This window comes from Schistocerca piceifrons, chromosome 1 (genome assembly GCF_021461385.2).
Source record: "Schistocerca piceifrons isolate TAMUIC-IGC-003096 chromosome 1, iqSchPice1.1, whole genome shotgun sequence".
In the NCBI taxonomy this organism is placed as follows: domain Eukaryota; kingdom Metazoa; phylum Arthropoda; class Insecta; order Orthoptera; family Acrididae; genus Schistocerca; species Schistocerca piceifrons.
The window spans coordinates 763,988,485-764,009,166 of record NC_060138.1 but is presented as its reverse complement, the minus strand read 5'-3'; the positions used below and the strand labels follow the sequence as shown (position 1 = coordinate 764,009,166).

Below are 20,682 nucleotides of genomic sequence, written 5' to 3'. Positions count from 1 at the left end.
AGCCATTTATCTAGATGCTCCGTGACCACAATGGCACTGAAACAGAAAAGTCACAGAAAAGATCGAAATACAAAATGTCTGTTTCCAAAACTGTTTCACAGAGGAAGATCACATGTAGCCGCTCCTTTAAATTGTCAGATGAATGACAAAATGACAGATATCAAAATAAGTTACCAAGGGATAGAAAAGCAACTTAAATTGCTCAACAGAGGAAACACCACTGGACCTCACAAGATACAATTCAATTCCACAAACAGTATACGAAAGAGCTTTGCCCTCTACTAACAGCAGTGAACCGTAGGGCTCCAGAGGAGCAAAGTGTTCCCGAGGATAGGAAATATTCACAGATCATTCTCATTTTCAAGAAGGGTCATCAAACAGATGTGTAAAACTATAGACCTGTATCTATGATGTCGGTATGTTGTAGGATTTTGGAATGTTTTATGTTCACATTTTATGACATTTCTGGAGGCCAAAAATCTCTTTAGGAACCAATATGGGTTCCGAAAACAACGATCATGTGAAACCCAGCTCACTCTGCTCATCCACAAGAGACACAAAGCAGCAGAGACAGGCGCCTAGGTAGATCCGATGTACCCTGACTTCTGCAAGGCATTCGATACAGATCCATGCTGCTGCCTAATGAACAAAATACGAGTGTATGGAATATCAGACCAACTGTGTGATTGGATTGAAGAGTTTCTGGCAAACAGAACACAGCATGTCATTCTAAACAGACAGAAGTCTTCAAACATAAAAGTAACTTCAGGTTGGTTTGGTTTTGTTTTGCTTTAGGGTGCAAAAACAACTGGAGCCATAATCCCCCAAGTCAAAACTACAGAACATAAAGACAGAGAGGAGTTAAAAAATGACTACACATCGGTCCCAACTGACGTAATGGAAGACAGCTAAAAACAGGCACGTGGGAAAAGGTCTAAAAAAAGACACCATACAGAAACGGAGGCCCAAAACTAAAAATTAAATGGGCTTCACCATATTGCTTTGGCGGATAAAAAGTAAGATGCAATCAACAGCCCATGCGTCATTTGCTAAAACGGTCGAGAACTCAGACAGCCGTCAGGAAGTGGCGGACAGTTAAAACATGAGTGCAATGTGCACAAAGTGGTGGGGGTAGCGCCACTTAGCAAATGACGATGGCTAAAAAGGCAGTGCCCAATACACAGCCAAGTTAAATTAACCTCCTCCCGGTGGGAGGGCAGGAAGGAGGTCGTCCAAGCCACTGGGAGAGGCTTAATAAGCCGGAGCTTATTCCCCTGAAGGGAGGACCATTGACGATGCAAAAGGGACACCACCCCCTGACAGATGGCCACACAGAGAGATTATCAGAGGGAATAGAGGTACTTGTGGGCTGAGGTATGAGGACTGCAGCTATGGCAGCAGTGTCAGCAGCCTCAGTTCCTGGCAGACCGACATGACCAGGAACCCACAGAAACATCACACTGGATTCACCAAGAGTGAGCAGTTGACAGTTTTCCTGGACATGCTGCACTAAGGGATGGGCAATGTACGCCGCACATAGACTTTGAAGGGCACTGAGTGAGTCCGAGCATAGTACACAATTGAAAAGTCTGTGTCACCGGATGTACTCCGTGGCCTGATACAAAACGAAGAGCTCGGCTGTAAATACTGAGGAATGTGCTGGAAACTGATATCGAAAGACATGGGTACCAATGACGAAGGCACGCCTGACCCCACGGTCCGTCCGAGAGCCATCAGTATATACAAAGATACTATCGTAAAGTTACATGCGAAGGTCATGAAACTGAAGGTGATAGACCGAGGCTGGAGTAGTCTCCTTAGGAACCGAATGAAGGCTGAGGTTAACATGGGCCACTTCACGAAGCCAAGGTGGTGAAGGGTTCACACCCACTGGGAAAGGTGCAGGTAGTGTGAAGTTAAGCCGCCGTAGCAAGTGCCGAAAGCAGACTCCAGGAGGTAACAGAGAAGGAGGAGGACCAGCCCATACTGACGATCAAAGGAATCATCAAAGATGGAGGCATAGAATCGGTGGGCACGCATGGCAGATAAACAGCATGCATACCTCCTGAGGAGAAAGTCACGGCCGTAGGACAGTGGTAGTTCAGCAGCTTCAGTATACAGACTCAACTGGGCTGGTGTAAAAGACACCCGTGGCCAAATAGATGCCACTATAATGGCTAGTGTTGAGATGGCTTAATAGGGATGGGCATGAAGACTCATAAAGCACCCATAGTCGAGTTTCGAATGGACAAGGGACTGGGGCAAACTGAGGAGGGTGGTTCGATCAGTACCTCAGAAGTAACATTGAGGACAGGTAGGAGATTGAGGAACAGCAGGCTGCCAGGTAAGATACATGGGAGGACCGAGAGAGATTCCTATCGAGCACGAGCCCCAGGAATTTCGTAATTTCACCGAATGGAAGGGCAACAGGCCCAAGATGTAAAGGTGGTAGGAGAAACCACTTGCGTCGCCAGAAATTCATACAGACGGTTTTGTCAGTGAAAAAGCGAAAGCCATTGTCAATGTTCCAGGAGTAAAGATGATCAAGACACTGCTGAAAATGCCGCTCAGTGAGACAGGTCCTTGGAGAACTGCAATAGATGGCAAAATTTTCAACAAAAAGGGAGCCGGAGATGCCCAGTGGGAGACAGGCCATGATAGGGTTAATGGCAATAGCAAAGAGGACGACACTCAGGACGGAACACTGAGGCACATCATTTTCCTGGATAAAGATGTCCGACAAGGCAGAACCCACATGCACCTTGAAAACTTGATCTTGTAAAAATGCCTGAAGGAAACAGGGCAGGCACCCAAGGAATCCCCATGTGTAAAGAGTACAAAGGATACCAGTTCTCCAGCAGGTGTCGTACATCTTCTCCAAATCGAAAAACATGGCCACAGTCTGGGATTTCTGCAGAAAACCATTCATAACATGGGTGAACAAAGTAACAAGATGGTCAACTGCAGAATGCCATGCTCAAAATCCACACTGTGAATCCATCAATAAATTGCGAGACTCAAGCCACCACACCAGCTGGACATGAATCATACGTTCCATCACCTCGCAAACACAGCTGGTAAGAGAGATGGGGCGGTAGATACGAGGAAGGTTTTTGTCCTTATCGGGCTTAGGTATGGGTATGATGGTGGCTTCACACCAGAGTCCGCAAAACGTGCAGATGTGGTTGTACAAAGTGCTTGCCCACAAGAGAAAGATGCTGCAACATCTGAATGTGGATGGCGTCAAGCCCTGGGATGGAGGATCGGGATAAACTGAGAGCATGATAGAGTTCTCTCAAAGTAAAGGCAGCATTGTAGCAGTCGCAATTTGGAGAAGAGAAGGGTATCGCCTGAGCCGCCTCCACTGGTTTCCGATGGAGGAAGGCAGGTGGAAGTGGGAAGAGCTCGAAACTTTCACAAAATGGTGGCACAAGGTGTTGGAAACAGCAATAGGGTCCACGATAACATAGGAATGAGACAACACTTTGCATGTATCTGTTTATAATGAATACAAGTTGCCATCATAGGATGACAGTTAAAAATGCAGAGAGCATGTCTCCATGCGCGAATTGCATCGTGGCATACCTCAGTCCACCAAGGGACATGATGTGGTAAAGAGGAAGTACAATGAATGGAACATTCTGCAGCAGTAAGGATAACATTGGTGAGGTAGTCCACCTGGTCATCACAACTGGGGAAATCTTGTTCTTCAAAGGTCGCCAGGTAAAGCTGCCTTAGTAAGCTGCAATTTGGGTGTGCATGTGGATGGGGTAGGAGTCAGCATACGGAGAACACACAGGAAATGGTTGCTCAAGTAGGTGTCAGAAAGAACAGACCACTCAAGACGATGGGCAAGCTGGGCAGTGCAAAAGGATAGTCCAAATGGGAATAGGTGTGCGAGGAGTCAGAAAGGAAAAGTGGGTGCTCCTGAGTTGAGGCATAAGAGGTTAAGTTTGTTAAGAAGGTCAGCCAAGAGGGCACCTCTCTGTTAGGTCCTGGGAGAACCCCCAAAGGGTATGATGCACAATAAAGCCACTGAGTAGCAAAAATGGGGGGAATGGGGGAGGTAGCTGCCCCATAAGATGAAGGAAGTCTGCCCTGGTGACATTGAATGATGGAGGTACATCAATGGTACAGATGGAAAAAGTCAGGCAGGGAAGGAAAAGGTGAACTGCAATAGCTTGAAGATGGGTAGTCAGGGAGATGGGTTGACTATGAATGTCATCCCATATGAGCAGCATGACACCCCCATGAGATGGAATGCTGACCTCAGGTGGAAGGTAAAAGCGAATTGGTAAGTAATGTGAAAGCCCACAGCAGTCATGAGGGCACAATTTTGTTTCCTGAAGGCAGAGGTGGTGGTGGTTAGTGTTTAACGTCCCGTCGACAACGAGGTCATTAGAGACGGAGCACGAGCTCGGGTTAGGGAAGGATTGGGAAGGAAATCGGCCGTGCCCTTTCAAAGGAACCATCTCGGCATTCGCCTGAAACGATTTAGGGAAATCACGGAAAACCTAAATCAGGATGGCCGGAGACGGGATTGAACCGTCGTCCTCCCGAATGCGAGTCCAGTGTGCTAACCACTGCGCCACCTCGCTCGGTCCTGAAGGCAGAGTACAAGGGGATGCTGTGATGCTAAAAGCAGCTGTAAATCCTCTTTGTGGGACCAAAGGCCGAGAAAGTTCCATGGGAGGACAGTCATGAGGAGGAAGAGATGTAGGGGTGTCAAATCGGCAGCCACCAAGTGACAGCCGGTGTAGAGTCACTACCACAAGGCACAGAAACTGGAGGATCCTGCTCCATGGGGGTCCACAGAAGCTTCGGCTTGCTTGTGCGGTCGGTCCAAGGAGTCCAACGCTGAAAAACAATTGGTGGTGCGCATCGGCAACGCAGAGGCCGGCCAGGCTAAGGTACCACGTGGCGACACCACCGAACAGGATCTTCGAGTTGGCAAAGGAGAAGACCGTTTGCCTTTGGTGGACTTCTTCGAGCCTTTCTGGTTAGAGGAAGACTTGGGTCGTGTTTGGCTGGAGGGTTGGAGGAAGTCTTCACGGGAGTACTCCTTCCGTCCTTTCCTGCCTACTGGTTGTGTAGCTGGTGGCTTCGTCCCTTGAGGCGAGAGTTCAGTGGTTTGTTGCACAGTGGGGGAGGGGGGGAGGGGGGGGGGGGACAATTGCCCTCATGTGCATCCCTACCACAGGTTACACATCTGGCTGGGTGCTGACAAGACGCTCAAGATCAAGAGTAGTTGAAACGATGACACTGGTAGCAGTGCATCGGGTTCGGAATGTACGGCCAAACTGTGATAATTTCATAGCCTGCTTTAATCTTGGACGGCAGCACCACTCTATCAAAGGTGAGGAAAAGAGTGTGGGTGGGCACTAAGGAGGAATCTACTTTTTTCATTACGATGGACGGCAATGACACCCTGATCAGAGAGGTAAGATTGGATTTCGGCCTCTGTTAGTCTGTTGAGCAGCCTGGCATAAATTACATCACGGGAAGAATTCAAAGTTCTATGGGCCTCGACACAAACAGGGTAGCCATGGAGAAGTGAGGCAGCAAGCAGTTGTCATGCTCAAGAATCAGAAGCAGTCTCCAAAAGCAAAATGCCTTTACATAAATGAGAGCAGGATTTCACAGGGCCAGCAATTGCATCAATACCTTTCTGAATAATGGTGAACCGTGGTGCAGTGGGAATCATTAGCCTCATTACGTTCACGTTTTGTAGACATTGACTGGAAGATGATTGACTCACTGCGAGAAAATCTCCCATGATTGGCAGAATCTCTAATGGATGGCACACACCTTGCAACTGGGGGCTCCCTTGACAAGGGGATGCACCCAGCTTAGGTGAATGTTCACTCCTCAGGTCACAGCTCCCGAACATCTGACAGAGGGACCAATCGACAATTTGGGAAGGTTGCAGCTCAGGTAATCACCCCTCCCTGGGCCTGGCCTGTACTAGGGGATATGTGCGAACCCTACCTGTTGACCCGGGACTGGGAATTATGTGTTACCCAGTCACCTGTTGTGCGTCAGACGCATGGGCCAGCCTTCAGGAGAGCACAGGGAGGAAGAAGAAAAAGCAGAACCTAAAATGCCAAAGTAGAGGAACAAGAGGAGAGGGGAAACGAAGGAAGGAAAAGGGAGTGAAAAACAAAGGTGAGACTGTTCTTATGTTAGCGACAGACAATGCAGAACATTTCCAATAACATCCTACACATGTTCCCCAAGGGAGGGTAAAAAGAATAGCAAGAGGCTGAGTCTAGACATGCAGCACGAAAGTGAAAAACGCTGCAAAGGCTGTGGCCCCATGGTAGCCAAGCACGAACCTGCCAAACACTGGTGAGCCCCTGCGTGGGGGTGGGGGGGTTACTTCGGGTGCACTCCAGGGGAGTGTTATAGCATCGCTACTTTAAAGTCCACCTGCTTAACAGATTGATAATGTGTTTGCCTACCATGCAGTGGGCCTGGGTTCAATACCCGGCTGGGTTGGAGATTTTCTCTGCCTGTGGACTGGGTGTTGTGTTGTCCTCATCATCATATCACCATTACCAATGCACAATCCACCCAATGTGGCGCCACATGAAATAAGACTTGCACCTGGCACCCAAACTTCCCTGGATGGGGCCTTCCGGCCATCAATCCCACACAATCACTTCATTTCATTTCATTATTTTTCAAAATACATATAAATGACCTATTAGATGGCTTTGGAAGCCCCATGAGGCTTTTTTCGGATGATGCCATTGTACACAGAGAAGTCGTTACAACAGAAAATTGTAGCGAAATGCAGAAAGATTTGCAGAGGACTGGCAATTTGTGCTAGCAGTGGCAATTGTCCTCCAACACAGATAAATGTAATGTATTGTGAATACACAGACAGAAAGACCCTTTATTGTATGACTTCTTGATTGCATAACAACCATTGAAAGCAGTTACTTCACTAAAATATACACGATTAAGTGTAAGGAGCAATTTGAAGTGGAATGACCACATAAAATTAATCACAAGTAAGGCAGATTCCAGACCATGATTCATTAGAAGAATCCACAGAAAATGTAGTCACTCACAAAGGAGGTACCTTATAAAACACTATTTTGTCCAATACCTGAATATTGCTCTAGGATCTGTACCAGATAGGACTGATAAAGGAAATAGAGAAGATACATGGATGAGCAGCACATTTCATTAGAGGTTCATTTAGAAAGCACAAAAGCATCACTGATAAGTTCAGCAAACTCCACTGGCAGACACTGCAAGACAGATGTTCTGCATCACAGTATGGTCTACTGTTAAAGTTCCAAGAGCTTTCATTCCTTGAAGAGTCAGCCAATATATTGCTTCCTAAAATGAATATCTCGTGAAAAGACCACGAAGATAAAATTATAAGAGTCAAGCCCCCATCGAGGCTTAGCAGCAATTGGTCTTGCCGCAAACCATATGTGACTGGAACAGGAAAAGAGGGAAGTGCCACTGCTACACAAAATACACACCACCACACACTGTAAAGTGACTTTGAGAGTACAGATGTAGATGTAATATAGAGACCGTAAAAAATTCACACATTTCTTTGAAAGAAAGTGAACAAAAAAAGTAAAGCGATTGGAAATTCACAAAAAAGTAAATCACAATCTCGTTGCAGAGAGTTGCACAAGGAATGGATAGGATTTTACTTCAAATCATGATCAACAAGTGGAAATACCTTAATTATATATATGCTGGATATTTCTGATTAGAAGACTGTTCACATAGGCATGGGTACAAAAAAAGAAACCCAGTGGTACTGATTTAGATGTACAGTCTTTAAACAGCAATGTAATACATACCGAATATTCTCCAAATAAGTGAACCAGACTCTTTCAAAGCTTTGAGGTTCTATTTTCAGTCTTCCTTCACGTACAGCAAGAACAGCTCTCTCCGCCATTTCCTGACAATTAATATACCTGTATTATAAATGCAGTTTATGTGGAAGTACAGTTTGTTATGAACTATAGTAGAAATAAATGCAAGCAGTTCATAACATACCACTGTGGTTTCAGTATGAACTCTACAACATCACCTGACCGACTACAAAATGGAACTTGCATTTTGTGATCACTGCTACTGCGCAGCAAATTCCTTTTTTCTAGTTCAGTAACTAGCATTCTTCTAAAATTAAATCTTCCAATCCCCTGTAAGAGAAACAAACAAGTTACAACAGAAAAATCTGTATCTTCCATGTTAAAAGACAGTGAACTTTCACTTTAAAAATAATTTGAACTTACAGCAAACTTGCCACAATTTCCATTTAGCTTTCCATCTTCTGATATTATTTTCAACACTGGCAAATCATGTCGCCTGCTTACTTCATAGTCAGTACGGTCATGTGCTGGAGTGATTTTGACAGCACCTGGAATGTTAATTTCTTAAGTCAGGATGAAAATTAGTGCTTAATACATGATTCAGAAAAAGATGATTTATATAGAGCAGTCTTTTAATCAATACTATATGAGGTTTGTCTGGAAAGCAGGTCTATTATATTTTTACTCAGCATATCACTATAAACATTTAAATTTCTTCAAAGCAGCCCTCTTAACATCCATGCATTTTTCTAGCAATTCCACCATGCACTGTAGACACCCCTTAAGGCATTGGCAAGAACCTCATTTACAACCTTTGTATCATTTGTTTGAATCACTTTGATGTTCACAAAATGGACTTCTTTCACACTGGTTTTGATTCCTGGGAAAAAGTCCGCCAATTGTTGGTCAGGACAGTAAGGGAGCCGAAGCAGCACTGCCAATGCAGGCTCTGTCAGGAACTCCAACACATATAAAGAGAGAATGATGTAATAGGGAGCACTGTTATGGTGCAGCTGCCAGGTATCGCCAACCTTCTTTCACATTAGTAACAACCCTTTCAATAAAAATTTTTAGTGATTTAATTGCAACACTTTCTGGACACTCTTTAATCCATCCATCATATCTATGTAGTTAGAAGCATCAATTGTATGTTCTTATGATACAATTTCTTTCTGAGTCACACTGTTACAGTGAAAAAAAAAGATAACAATTTATGGTTTCAGGTTTCAAATTGTTTGTTCTTGCCTCCTTGGGATGAGGGGCTCTGATATGTGCCATTCTGAAATCTGGCACTTTGTAACCTGTTTACATGTTTCATCACTGGTTATTACTGTATACAAAAAATGAGATTAAATTTGAACACATTCCAAAAGTCACACTCGATAGACACTTGGTTGTTCCTGGAGTCATAAGGCAACCATTTGAGGCCCAACTTCTCACATACTTTCTGCATGTTCAAACTATAACTAACAATATTGAGCACTGTTATTTTTTGCAATAATGAGAGACTCTGCTATCATCTACATGCTGATTCAATAGCTATTGTTCAAAAGATCACAAACATGAAACACTTTTTTGTTACTTTTGCTGATTGCCAGCCACTCAGTATTACATTCATTGTCCATTTCTTCTTCCCCCTCGAGTTACCTATAAGCCTTGTCAGGTATTGGCAAGACTTTTGTTGAGTTTAACAAAGAACTTTATCATATGTAATTGTTCAAGTACTGACTCTACACTGTTTTGTGACATGCACTACCTTCAGGCTCACTTGAAACAGTCATCCAGATGCTCCCAGAGCTCAAAGTGGACTGAGTTAGGCAATGCTGAATACCTAAGAGCCCATTTCTCCTCCCTCTAACCTGATTCATCCAAATGTACTTGGACCAAAAAGTAAGAAAAAGGGGTAGTATTACATTTCAGAGCTATTTCTTGATGGTAAATTAAGTTATGCTATCATCTTGAACCAAGACACCACCCTTTCAAGTATTCTCCTTTTGAGAAATAAGTCGAATACTAATTTGATTGAAAATGGTTGCAGCACTGAATTAATGCATTCAGACAATATGCATCACAATTTTTTTCCCTTTTGAAATCATATTTTGACTCTTGTTATGGATTATCAAAGACTTCTGACTATTATAAATCACTGAATCATCAACAGACACACACAAAAAGAAAGAAGGAAAGAAAGAGGACCTGTCAATGACTCAATGCTTCTGCGTTTCGATAAATGGTCTACTTCAATACACAAGTATTAATATTCTACCACAACTTTCCTAAAAAATACTATTAAAACTACAAAATTTTACAATCCTATGATTTGAATACCTGTTCCGAATTCAGGATCTACAAAATCATCACTTATGACTGGAATTTTCTCTTCCCTAAAAGGATGCCAAACTTCTTTACCAATTACATGATGGTATCTGGGATCTTCAGGGTGTACAGCAACAGCTACATCACCAAGCATGGTTTCAATTCTTGTTGTTGATACAATTATCTCTTCATCTGAAATACAAACAGGAAAAAGGGGCTGAAGGGACTCTGCAAACAGTTTTGAAATTAAGAAATATGTTTTTAACTGCTACCTATTAGTCAGATCAAATTTCATTCAGCTTCTACTGTAGATTTCCAAGCCACAGTACCTTATTCAAAGGAAAGAAGAACATATTCTAATATATCGATATCTAAATTCTGAAAGTGATGTAGCTATATCATAATCCAAAAGTAGATACAATTAAAGTTTCACTACCAGAAAATAATCCAACCATTTAAGTTCGCAGAATGGACCCATAAATGGTAATGAGTACTGAATGTCATGGGGACAAAACATAACTGATGTATGTGGCAGGCAGAAGCACACAATTAGTGGAAGGAAAGGGGAGAGGAGAGAATGAGATGAGAACAATGACAAATGGTGGAGGGAAGAACAGAAGCAGGGGGAGCCCTGGATCTATGGTATAAAGAAGCAAAAGAATTGCAAGATTGAAAGCTGTATAAAGAGAGTTAACATAAGTAAAATTCAGAGATGTCAGTAGTCAATGGCATGTGTTTTGTGGGCAGAGGAAGAAAGATATCTTGGGTCAGAAACAGTTGAAGTGAACCAGGAGGAAAACTTTTGAGGAGGTATTCCTCAGTTCAGGACATGATGAAAGATAGTTGAGGCCTTGAATAAGTTTTGAGCCTGTTGTCTAATTGGAGTTGCGATGTGCCAAAATCATGTGTGTTGGTTTTTTTGCAAGAATCTGATTTATTATCCATCTACATCAGAATTATCAACTTTGTCTACTGTCACCTATTCTGTTTTCAGTACATTCCGCATTTCATCAGACTCTCCATAAAGCTGAAAATTCTCCTGCAGGACAGCTGCACACAAACAATCTAAGGGCATGGACAATGATTTCTGTATGTTTTCCATCTCCTGGTACTGGGAAAAAATACCCAATCCTGTATGTAACTATTTTAGTTTGTACTTGTCTTCCCACTTTCTCAGTTATTGCCATCATGAAACAACAAATGTGTGTTCATCATCTGCAAAGTGCATTTACTACCCAGCACACAATGAAATTTTGTATGTTGAGACATAAACATTAAAAATTAACTTTCCTCCACACTCATGAGCCAAACTTCATACCTAGAATAGTTTCCGGTGTGGCAAAAAAAAACTTACTGGAAATTTTGCAAGAACATTGTTGACACTATAAGAGTAATCTTTAATAATACCATGAATATTTCATTGGATGCTGTAAACGGATAGAACTAAACAGGTTATCTAAAACACTTTTCCCCCAGCCTTGCAGCATTTTATTCATCTTATTTCACTTCTACTATTACATCCACCTACGTATCCATTTTCTGGCTAGGAATGAGGAAGCGGTGACAGTTGTATAGGCTTTGAACATTAGACACAGCTACTGGAGGCAGTGGGGACTGATACTCAAAGAACATCATATGGAGACATGACTTGGAAGATGGTGATAGGACAGAGGAAAGGGAAACAGTTGGGGAAGAGTGCACTCCTCACCTCAATCTTCATTACCCCACACCCTCCATCAAACAGTCCCCCCCCCCCCCCCTCTCTGTCCTAACAGCCTTTTCCAATTCACAACTCCACATCAGCTTCATCATGCACTGCTCCCCACCCGCTCCGGCACTTTTTCATCACATGCCTAGTGCATGTCTAGCCCATAAACCTGCCACCCCTCCCTCCTGTATTTCTAAGCAGCAAACTGCTTGTCTCTCTCCAAGCAACTAGCTAACCCCCCCCCCCCCCCCCCCCCCGTCCCCCCCGTCTCCAACACTTCTTCCTGCCTCCTGCCTGTTTCTCCCTTTACCCAACCCACCTGACAGAACTCCTACCCCACTTAGTCCTTTGCTGAACTGCAATAACAGCGTTGTGCATCCATCTGGCAATTTGTAGGGGCGCAGACATGGTGTGGTGTGGTGTGTGTGTTTTGTACTATGGGTCCTGAAAGGTTTCACTCTGAAAGCTAGCAGGTTTTTCCATTTTGTGTGTGCCTGTCAATGACACAATGCTTCTGCTATTCAGTGAGTGTTCTCCTTTACGCCTAAATTATTTACAATTTATGTGGTTGTATATGTATCAGACTGGTGTGTAAGTCAGAGCAGATGAGAAGTCTCCCAGGGCTCACTTATGGCAAGAGAAACCCCACCCATACCTGACCACCACCAAACCAATTAAGGGCGAGCACAATTACAGAGCAAAGAATGCTTTCCAGTCAGGTCATTAGAACAGTAAAAGTGAGAAGGCTAAAAATGTAATGGACATCACTTGGACCATCAATAATAAAAACAAGACGAGAGAAATAGATAAGGAAGCAGATAGGTGTCCCTGGAGCTCTACATGCAATAGGAGCCATCCCATTCACAGCTGCCTCAACTGTGATCCTTGTGAGACAAGGCATTAAAACAGCACCCACTGTTTCACAGAGTGCAGCCCCTACAGTGCAAATTAGGGTGTGCCCAAACAAGAGGCAAACAGCATCTAGAAGCACTTAAAGGAGAGTAAATGAGGTATGAAAGCAACAGCTGGCAAAGAAGTAGGGTTGAGGATCCCCCAGACCCAACACGTAGCAGGAGATACCTCAACTCCAACCACCCCACTCCCGCCCCGAAGGTAGCATAAAACATTATATCTGAGAATAAAAACCACTTTGACAGACAAAACAGAGAACCAGTTGAACTTTTCGTGAACCATCCACCATACTAGGGGCAAAGAATTCAGAAAACCACACTTAGCATGGAGAGTCTGAAGGAGGGGGCCATTCCAGCAGGATATGAACTACTGTCCACATGGCTCCACAACTACAATGTGGGCGAGGTTCATTATACACACATCCAAAAAAGTTTTCCACCACCCTGGTTCCCAGAACTCCTGAAGATAGACATTGACTGTGGATATTGTATAGCAGACACAGTCCCTTTGACTGTTTAGAGATGTCACTAAACCCACCCAAAGATGTAAGCAACCATGCATGAACAGCACCTATTACATGGAGGGTGTCCGACAGCCAATCAATTCCAGTCATTCCACCACGAACCAGGTACACAGCTTGTGGTGTCTGTAGTTCAACCATGCCTAGATGGTCAATACCGCAGTTCGATCATGTCCGCATTGTTACTTTGATACAGGAAGTGCTCTCAACAAGGGAAGTGTCGAGGTGTCTTGGAGTGAACCGAAGCGATGTTGCTCGGACATGGAGGAGATACAGAGAGATAGGAACTGTCGATGACATGCTGTGCTCAGGCTGCCCAAGGGCTACTTCTACAGTGGATGACTGCTACCTATGGATTATGGATCAGAGGAGCCCTGACAGCAACGCCACCACGTTGAATAATGCTTTTCGTGCAGCCACATGATGATGTTTTATGACTCAAACTGTGTGCAATAGGCTGCATGATGTGCAACTTCACTCCCAACGTCCATGGCGAGATCCATCTTTAACCCATGACACCATGCAGTGTGGTACAGATGTGCCCAACAACATGCTGAAGGGACCACTCAGGATTGGCATCATGTTCTTTTCACTGATGAACGTCACATATGCCTTCAACTAGATAATCATTGGAGATGTGTTCGGAGGCAACCCGGTCAGGCTGAACACATTAAACACACTGTCCAGCAAGCGCAGCTTCCCTGCTGAACAGGGCTGGCATTATGTGAGGCAGACGTACATCGCTGGTGGTCATGGAAGGTTCTGTAATGGCTGTACGATACGTAAATGCCATCCTCTGACCGTTAGTGAAACCATATCGGCAGCATATTGGACGACAGTTCACGCCCTCATTGTGCACATCTTGTGAATGACTTCCTTCAGGATAACGACATCGCTTGACTAGAGTGGCCAGCATGTTCTCCAGACATGAACCCTATGGACATACCTGGGATGGATTGAAAAGGGCTGTTTATGGACAATGTGACCCACCAACCACTCTGAGGGATCTATACCAAATTGTCGTTGAGGAATGGGACGATCTGGGCCAACAGTGCCTTGATGAACTTGTGGATAGTATGCCACGATGAATATAGGCATGCATCAATGCGAGAGGACGTGCTACTGGGTATTAAGAGGCACCGGTGTGTACAGCAATCTAGACCACCACCTCTGAAGGTCTTTCGGTATGGTAGTACAACATGCAATGCATGGTTTTCATGAGCAATAAAAAGGGCGGAAATGAAATTTACGTTGATCTCTATTCCAATTTTCTGTGCAGGTTGTGGAACTCTCAGAACCGAGGTGATGCAAAACTTTTTTAATGTGTGTATGAAATAAAACTATTGGTTAGGCTGGTATGACCAACACCTAAACAGTACAGAATGATGAATTCCTTCCGGAAGGAGCAGGAGAGGAGTGCCATGCAGCAGTAGTCTCCTCGATAGTGCAGAGTGAAGAGTATATTAGAGGGGGCAGTAGACCACTATATGTCGTTCAATCTATGAGTGAGCAGAAACCTTACTTACACCTGCAAATCCAAACCTAGGATCATCAAAGTGAATGTGATGTGGGTAATCACTTCTCTAGCTAAACACAGTTGGCCATTTCATTCCCTGGGATACCCACATGACCTGGGACCCACAGAAAGACCTGGGACCCACAGAAAGACAACTGATCAGCCAATATGACTGAAGCCAGAGGGAACATCATGAATAATAGACATCACAGGATGATAACAGTGAGACTGCTCATGTACTTACTGCAAATTAAAACACAGTCAAGGGAGGCTTGATTAAAAAAAAATTTAGGGCACTGCTGATGGCTATCAATTCTACTGTAAAAACACTAGATGTTCTGAACGTTGTTCCTGACTGATGGAAGATGTAAAAGCATGTCCCATTCTATCCATGGTTTTACAGCCATCAGTGTGAATGACAGTAGTACCTTGATACTCTTGGAGAACTGAAAGGAACAGATGCTGAAAGGTCATGGGGACAACAAACAGGTGTGTGTGTGTGTGTGTGTGTGTGTGTGTGTGTAGCCCCAGCAAAAGGTTGCGAGGCACATTGCAAATAGTAATCCCACCTGAAGGCAGGCATTAGGAATTTGATGCACCTCGTATGCAAGAAGAAAGCAGTACATAGGATAATGAGCACACTCTTGGATGGTGACTGTATAAGTGGGCAATAGTTGATACCACTGTAGCTGAAGAGGGAAGATTCCCACTTCAGCAAGGAGACTGTCAACAGAACTAGACTGGAAGGCACCAGTGGTCACTCGAATGCCATAATGACAAACTGGGTCTAACAATTTCAAAGCTGAAGGGTCTGTCGAACCATAAATCTGGCAACCGCAGTGCAGCTGAGACAAGACCAAGGCCCAGTAAATATGGAGAAGAGTAGCACAATACACACCCCAAGAGGTTGGGCAAGGAAATAAAGGGCATTAAGCTTCCGCATGCAGCTAGTCTTTAGTTGATGAATATGGATACGGAGTGGGAGCTGTAACAAATGCAAAAGTCGCCAATGTACAGCACGGAGATGAACAGGGCAGAGGTCATTAGCCCATTGAGGGTGATGAAGAAGAGTGACAATTGGCACAAAACCCTGAGGAACACTGTTAGTTGGATCCAAGGAAAGCTGAGTGAAGTACCATCTCTAATCCAGAACACCCAGTGGGATAAAAACTGACAAAATTTTGTGGGGAGCCTTGAAAGTCACAGTCATGGAGGGTAAGTAAAATGTGATGGGACTAAGCAGTATTGTGATAATATTTTGAAAACGCCTGTTGGATTACCGTTTTCAACCTACCAGATAGTAGGTTGAGGATCGTCCCTCCTGGAAAACATACTGATAGGGGGAACAATAGGTCCCAAGATTCAAGAACCCAACATAATTTATGGGCAATCATCTTTTCAAGCAGTTTGCACAAAGCATGTTGATGAGGTTAATTGGTTGGAAATTGTCAAGAGACTTTCGATGCATGACTTAAGGATTAGGATGTTCATACTATCTCACCTTTGCGAAGGAAAGACACATTTGAGTCCAATGCAGATACTGAGTAGATGTAGTCTTTGAGTAACACTCAAGGATCGTGGAGTGATCATCCACAGTATTGCTGCTGCACCGGGTTGGCACATGAATAAAGCTTAAACATTCGAAACAATTCATAGGCTGTGGGACATAAGGTTTCATGTCACATCTGTACACCCTAACTGACTTTTTCTGGGAGGACATTTCCTTCAAAGTGTAAGATGAAAGTGCCTTTGGATATCCTTGGGACTTCTTGTATGTATCAGACGAAATGTGTACCTCGCTATTCGAGATAAGGTAGGAGCTCTTCGTCTGTCTGAAGTCTAACTCCCTGCGCTACACTCAAAGTTTTATGTGGGACTGTGGTCACTGGTATTTCACCCAGTCATTCAAATGCCTGTGGAGCTCGACACTGTGTAGCAGAGGGGACCTTAATCAGTAGTGATCCACTGCACATTTTTCCCAAAAGTTGACTCGTCCAAATTTGCCTTCTGTGGTTTTGTCACTGTTAAAGTATCTCCATCTGTTCTAGTACATGCCAGATACTGAATAAACCATTTCACTCTGACTTGTCTGGTTTATCCCTCTCCCTATGGGATAGCAATCATGGGGAAAGCAATGGAATTTTCATTGTCCACACCGAAATATCTAAACCTGTCTTTTGAGAAGGTCGAATCAGAATAACCATTGTGTTGGTTCAATCTGATATAGCTTATGAGTGAAACATCCACCCTGATACCAGATATTCCAATCCAGGACTCTCCGCATGTGCATGATTTAGCCACAGCAAACATTATATGGCACGACAGCCATCTTGATACCTCTGAAGTCAAGCATGTACTTCTTGGCATGCATGGGGAGCTACAGCTCAGGCATTAGAAGAGTCACCCTGGTTCTGTCAGGGGCCTCTACCAAAAGGGGTACATAATAAGCCCACCTTGTCAAACTGGCTACAGCATTGACTTTTAAGCACGTATGAGTCTACATAGTTACTGTGCACAGACAGTCATCAACACTATAGGCAACAGCACTATTTGAGGTGTTCTCCAGTCAGACCCAACAAGAGGAAAAATTTCAGTATGGTGGTCAAACCCAGAAGGGGAACAAAATTACTTCACCTGAAAAGCTGATGTAAGGAAAAAGAATGAAGACAACGGCGAAAGAAAGAAGAACCTATGGAAATACCTAGGTCAACATCGAAAGCTACCACCACAAGAAAGAAAGAGGATTTGGTATAGTCAGAGGTGGGAACTGCAGCATAAGAAAGGAAGCAGGTGATGTAATATCTTGTGGCACTAGGCCCATCACACATGTACTTCTGAGGTGTCACCATGATTTCATCAGTGTTCTGGATCAAAAGCCAAACCTCTCCACAATCTTTTTAGGAGCGGGGGCACATTAAATTATTGATGATGATGATCTGGCCACTGGATGGCTACATTAAGTTTGTGTGTCCCTTGATGCTATTCAAGACATGGAAGCTAAGAACCAGCCCTGTGGTTTGAGCTTCTACCTTATCTCTATAACAACTTCACAAGCAATACACTGCTTTATGCACACACCGTTACAATCACCTACATTGAGAATTACACTTAACACATGACATACAAGTCAAGCCAGTGGTGTCATTTAAAACAGACTTGCACCAGGCCATATTCTACACGAGTTCATCATAATTGTTATTACTGTCGTCACATTTATGTACCACAGGCACAATTAATATGACAGGATGGAATGTAACAATATTATGAAAAGGGTAGTTGCTATTCACCATAAAGCGGAGATGCTGAGTTGCAGATAGGCACAACAAAAAGACAACCAGAAAGTGAGCTACCAAGGCCTTCGTCGAAAATACACAAATGCACGCCCACGCACACATGCACATGCACGACCACAGTCTCTGGTCACTGATTGGCAGTCTGGTTTTAGTGGCTGGAAACCTTGGTTTTTGTGTGTGTGTGTTTTTCAATAAAGGACTTGTAGGGCAAAAACCCACTTTCTGACAGTCTTTTTGTTGTGCCTATCTGCAACTCAGCATCTCCACTGTATGACGAGTAGCAACCACTCTTTTCATAATATTGTTGAAGAGTAATTATTCTCTTTTAACACCACAGGAATTTAATCCAGAGCAGTAACTTATGTTAATTCTACGCACCTGTCCCACAAATCTGATATGCAAAGTTATGAAGCACACCAAATTCCACAGGTTCCTCACAGTTGGGAACAATGACCTTAGTTCGCCCTTCTATCAACTGATGATCCACTTCAATATCAGATATTGCTGTCTGTAAACTGCAAGACCAGTTTACTAAGGCTTCATTCCTATATATTAGTCCATTATTGTACAGCTGTATGAAAGCTTCCACAACTGCAGATGACTGTTTCTGTAAAACATCATTAATGTTAAACCTTCACTGGGAGGGAAACAACATACTCCTCTATATTACTACACTTACAGCATCCAGTGTAAAAAATTCACGCGACCAGTCTAATGAAGCTCCAATTTTTTTAAGCTGATGTTTAATTTTCAGTTTCTTCTCATCTTTCCAGAGTGCAACTTCTTCACAAAATCTTTGTCTACCAATATCATGTCTTGATTTCTTTACATTTTGCCAAAGTATTTTCTCTACCACGACTTGAGTAGCAATTCCTGCATGATCCATTCCTGGAATCCATACAACAGGTCTCCCACTCATTCTGTGCCTATAAGAAAAAGATAACGTGACAACAGAACACGAAAAACAGTATAACATTGTTCTCTGTTAATAAAGTGAAAAATCTACTCTATTCTGAACAAAAAAAATATGATGAAAATGCAGAATAACATAAAAAGAGAAGAATGTGTTTTAACAAAATACTTGTAAATTCGACAATGCAAAATGGTCGCCATAATCGACAAGTCTGTTTATGATTGTAGTTCAGGTATGAGAAGCAATTATACTTTTAAATGACCATTTTTATTGAGATATGATTTCTTACAGCACAGCTGAACATGTTTTTGGACAAATGAATTTCACCATTTGTATAAACTGTTGTAGTGTGTAAATTTGAAAATAATCAATGACATGCTGTCTGTAATCAAACAATGGAAAATCCAGGATGGAATGTAGCAATATTATCAAAAGGAAAGTTGTCACTCACCAAATTGAGGAGATGCTGAGTCACAGATAGGCACAACAAAAAGACTGTCACAATATAAGCTTTTGGCCAATAAGGCCTTTTTTGAAAATAGACAAACCACACACACACACACACACACACACACACACACACACACACACACACACACACACACAAAAGCTCATGTGCACAAATGCAACTCGCACACACACACAACTGCAGCCTCTGGCAGCTGGGGCCACACTTTAAAGTGAGTGAAAGCTTATATTGTGACAGTCTTTTTGTTGTGCCTATCTGCGACTCAGCATCTCTGCTATATGGTGAGTGGCAACTTTTCTTTTCATAATATGGTTAGACACCATCAGTAACCATTCAATAATGGATAGAGATGAGAACATAGTAATACAGGAAACAAATATCGATTTGCATGTGACATGCAGTTATGCATTATCCTCAAGGCAGGACCATGCTTTGGGATTCATTTTATCTGTCAGCTATAGTATTAGAAGAACTATAATCATTAACTAGGTTTTCATTCATTGCTATTCTGTAAATTATGAGTTTTAGGGCAAAGATCTGATGCATGATAGCATTTCACATGAGTTACATCAGGTTGTAAGGCACTCCTTACTTGTAGATAAGAGCACATTTTACTTTATTAGCTATGTATCAGCACTGCAGTCAGGCGTGAACGGTAGGTTCACACGCTGGCTAGGAGAGGCCACCTGGCACTTTCAGAGCCAGTGGGATGAGGTGCCAAGGCAATCGCTCACGTCAGCAATGAGATATGTAGGGAAAGTACATTTATTCTGGTGTGAATCAAGTAATTGTTATTAATAAATATTTGCTAACAAAATTTCCTTTTGCCTCCTAAGGAGTATACAGGTCATAAGTACTATATTTCAATAATTTTGTAACGCTGGGAAATGTTGATATTAATAAATGAATAACTTTGGCATGTGTATGATCTTATGTAAATATAAAAATTGTATGGATGCCTTTTGATCTAGTCATGCAATAGACCATGCTCTTGGCCATTAATAGATAGCTTATAATCGGTGTGAACAAGTTCATTTTACAGAGTTTCTTAAATGAACATACCATAATGGCATCCCAACTACTGCACTTTCAGAATTTGATGACACTGCGACGGCTCTGCAAGTGGACATAAAACTACAAGAGCATCTCCACACAACAGGTAGTAAGAATTTCTATGTGGCGGCTCAC

At 43.1% G+C, this 20,682-nt stretch overlaps 1 protein-coding gene across 2 annotated transcripts in view; it reads right to left on the bottom strand.

Annotated features, from left to right (window-relative positions):
• Positions 1-20,682, bottom strand: part of LOC124788533 (valine--tRNA ligase-like) — a 137,283-nt gene that overhangs the window by 94,400 nt on the left and 22,201 nt on the right. For both annotated transcript variants that reach the window (XM_047255806.1, XM_047255814.1), the window contains exons 3-8: positions 18,792-19,038; positions 18,491-18,719; positions 10,176-10,355; positions 8,271-8,395; positions 8,032-8,177; positions 7,833-7,949 (exon numbers count right to left, since the gene is read on the bottom strand). In XM_047255806.1, coding sequence (XP_047111762.1) covers positions 7,833-7,949; positions 8,032-8,177; positions 8,271-8,395; positions 10,176-10,355; positions 18,491-18,719; positions 18,792-19,038 — 1,044 coding nt within the window. The remainder of the gene's footprint in view (positions 1-7,832; positions 7,950-8,031; positions 8,178-8,270; positions 8,396-10,175; positions 10,356-18,490; positions 18,720-18,791; positions 19,039-20,682) is intronic.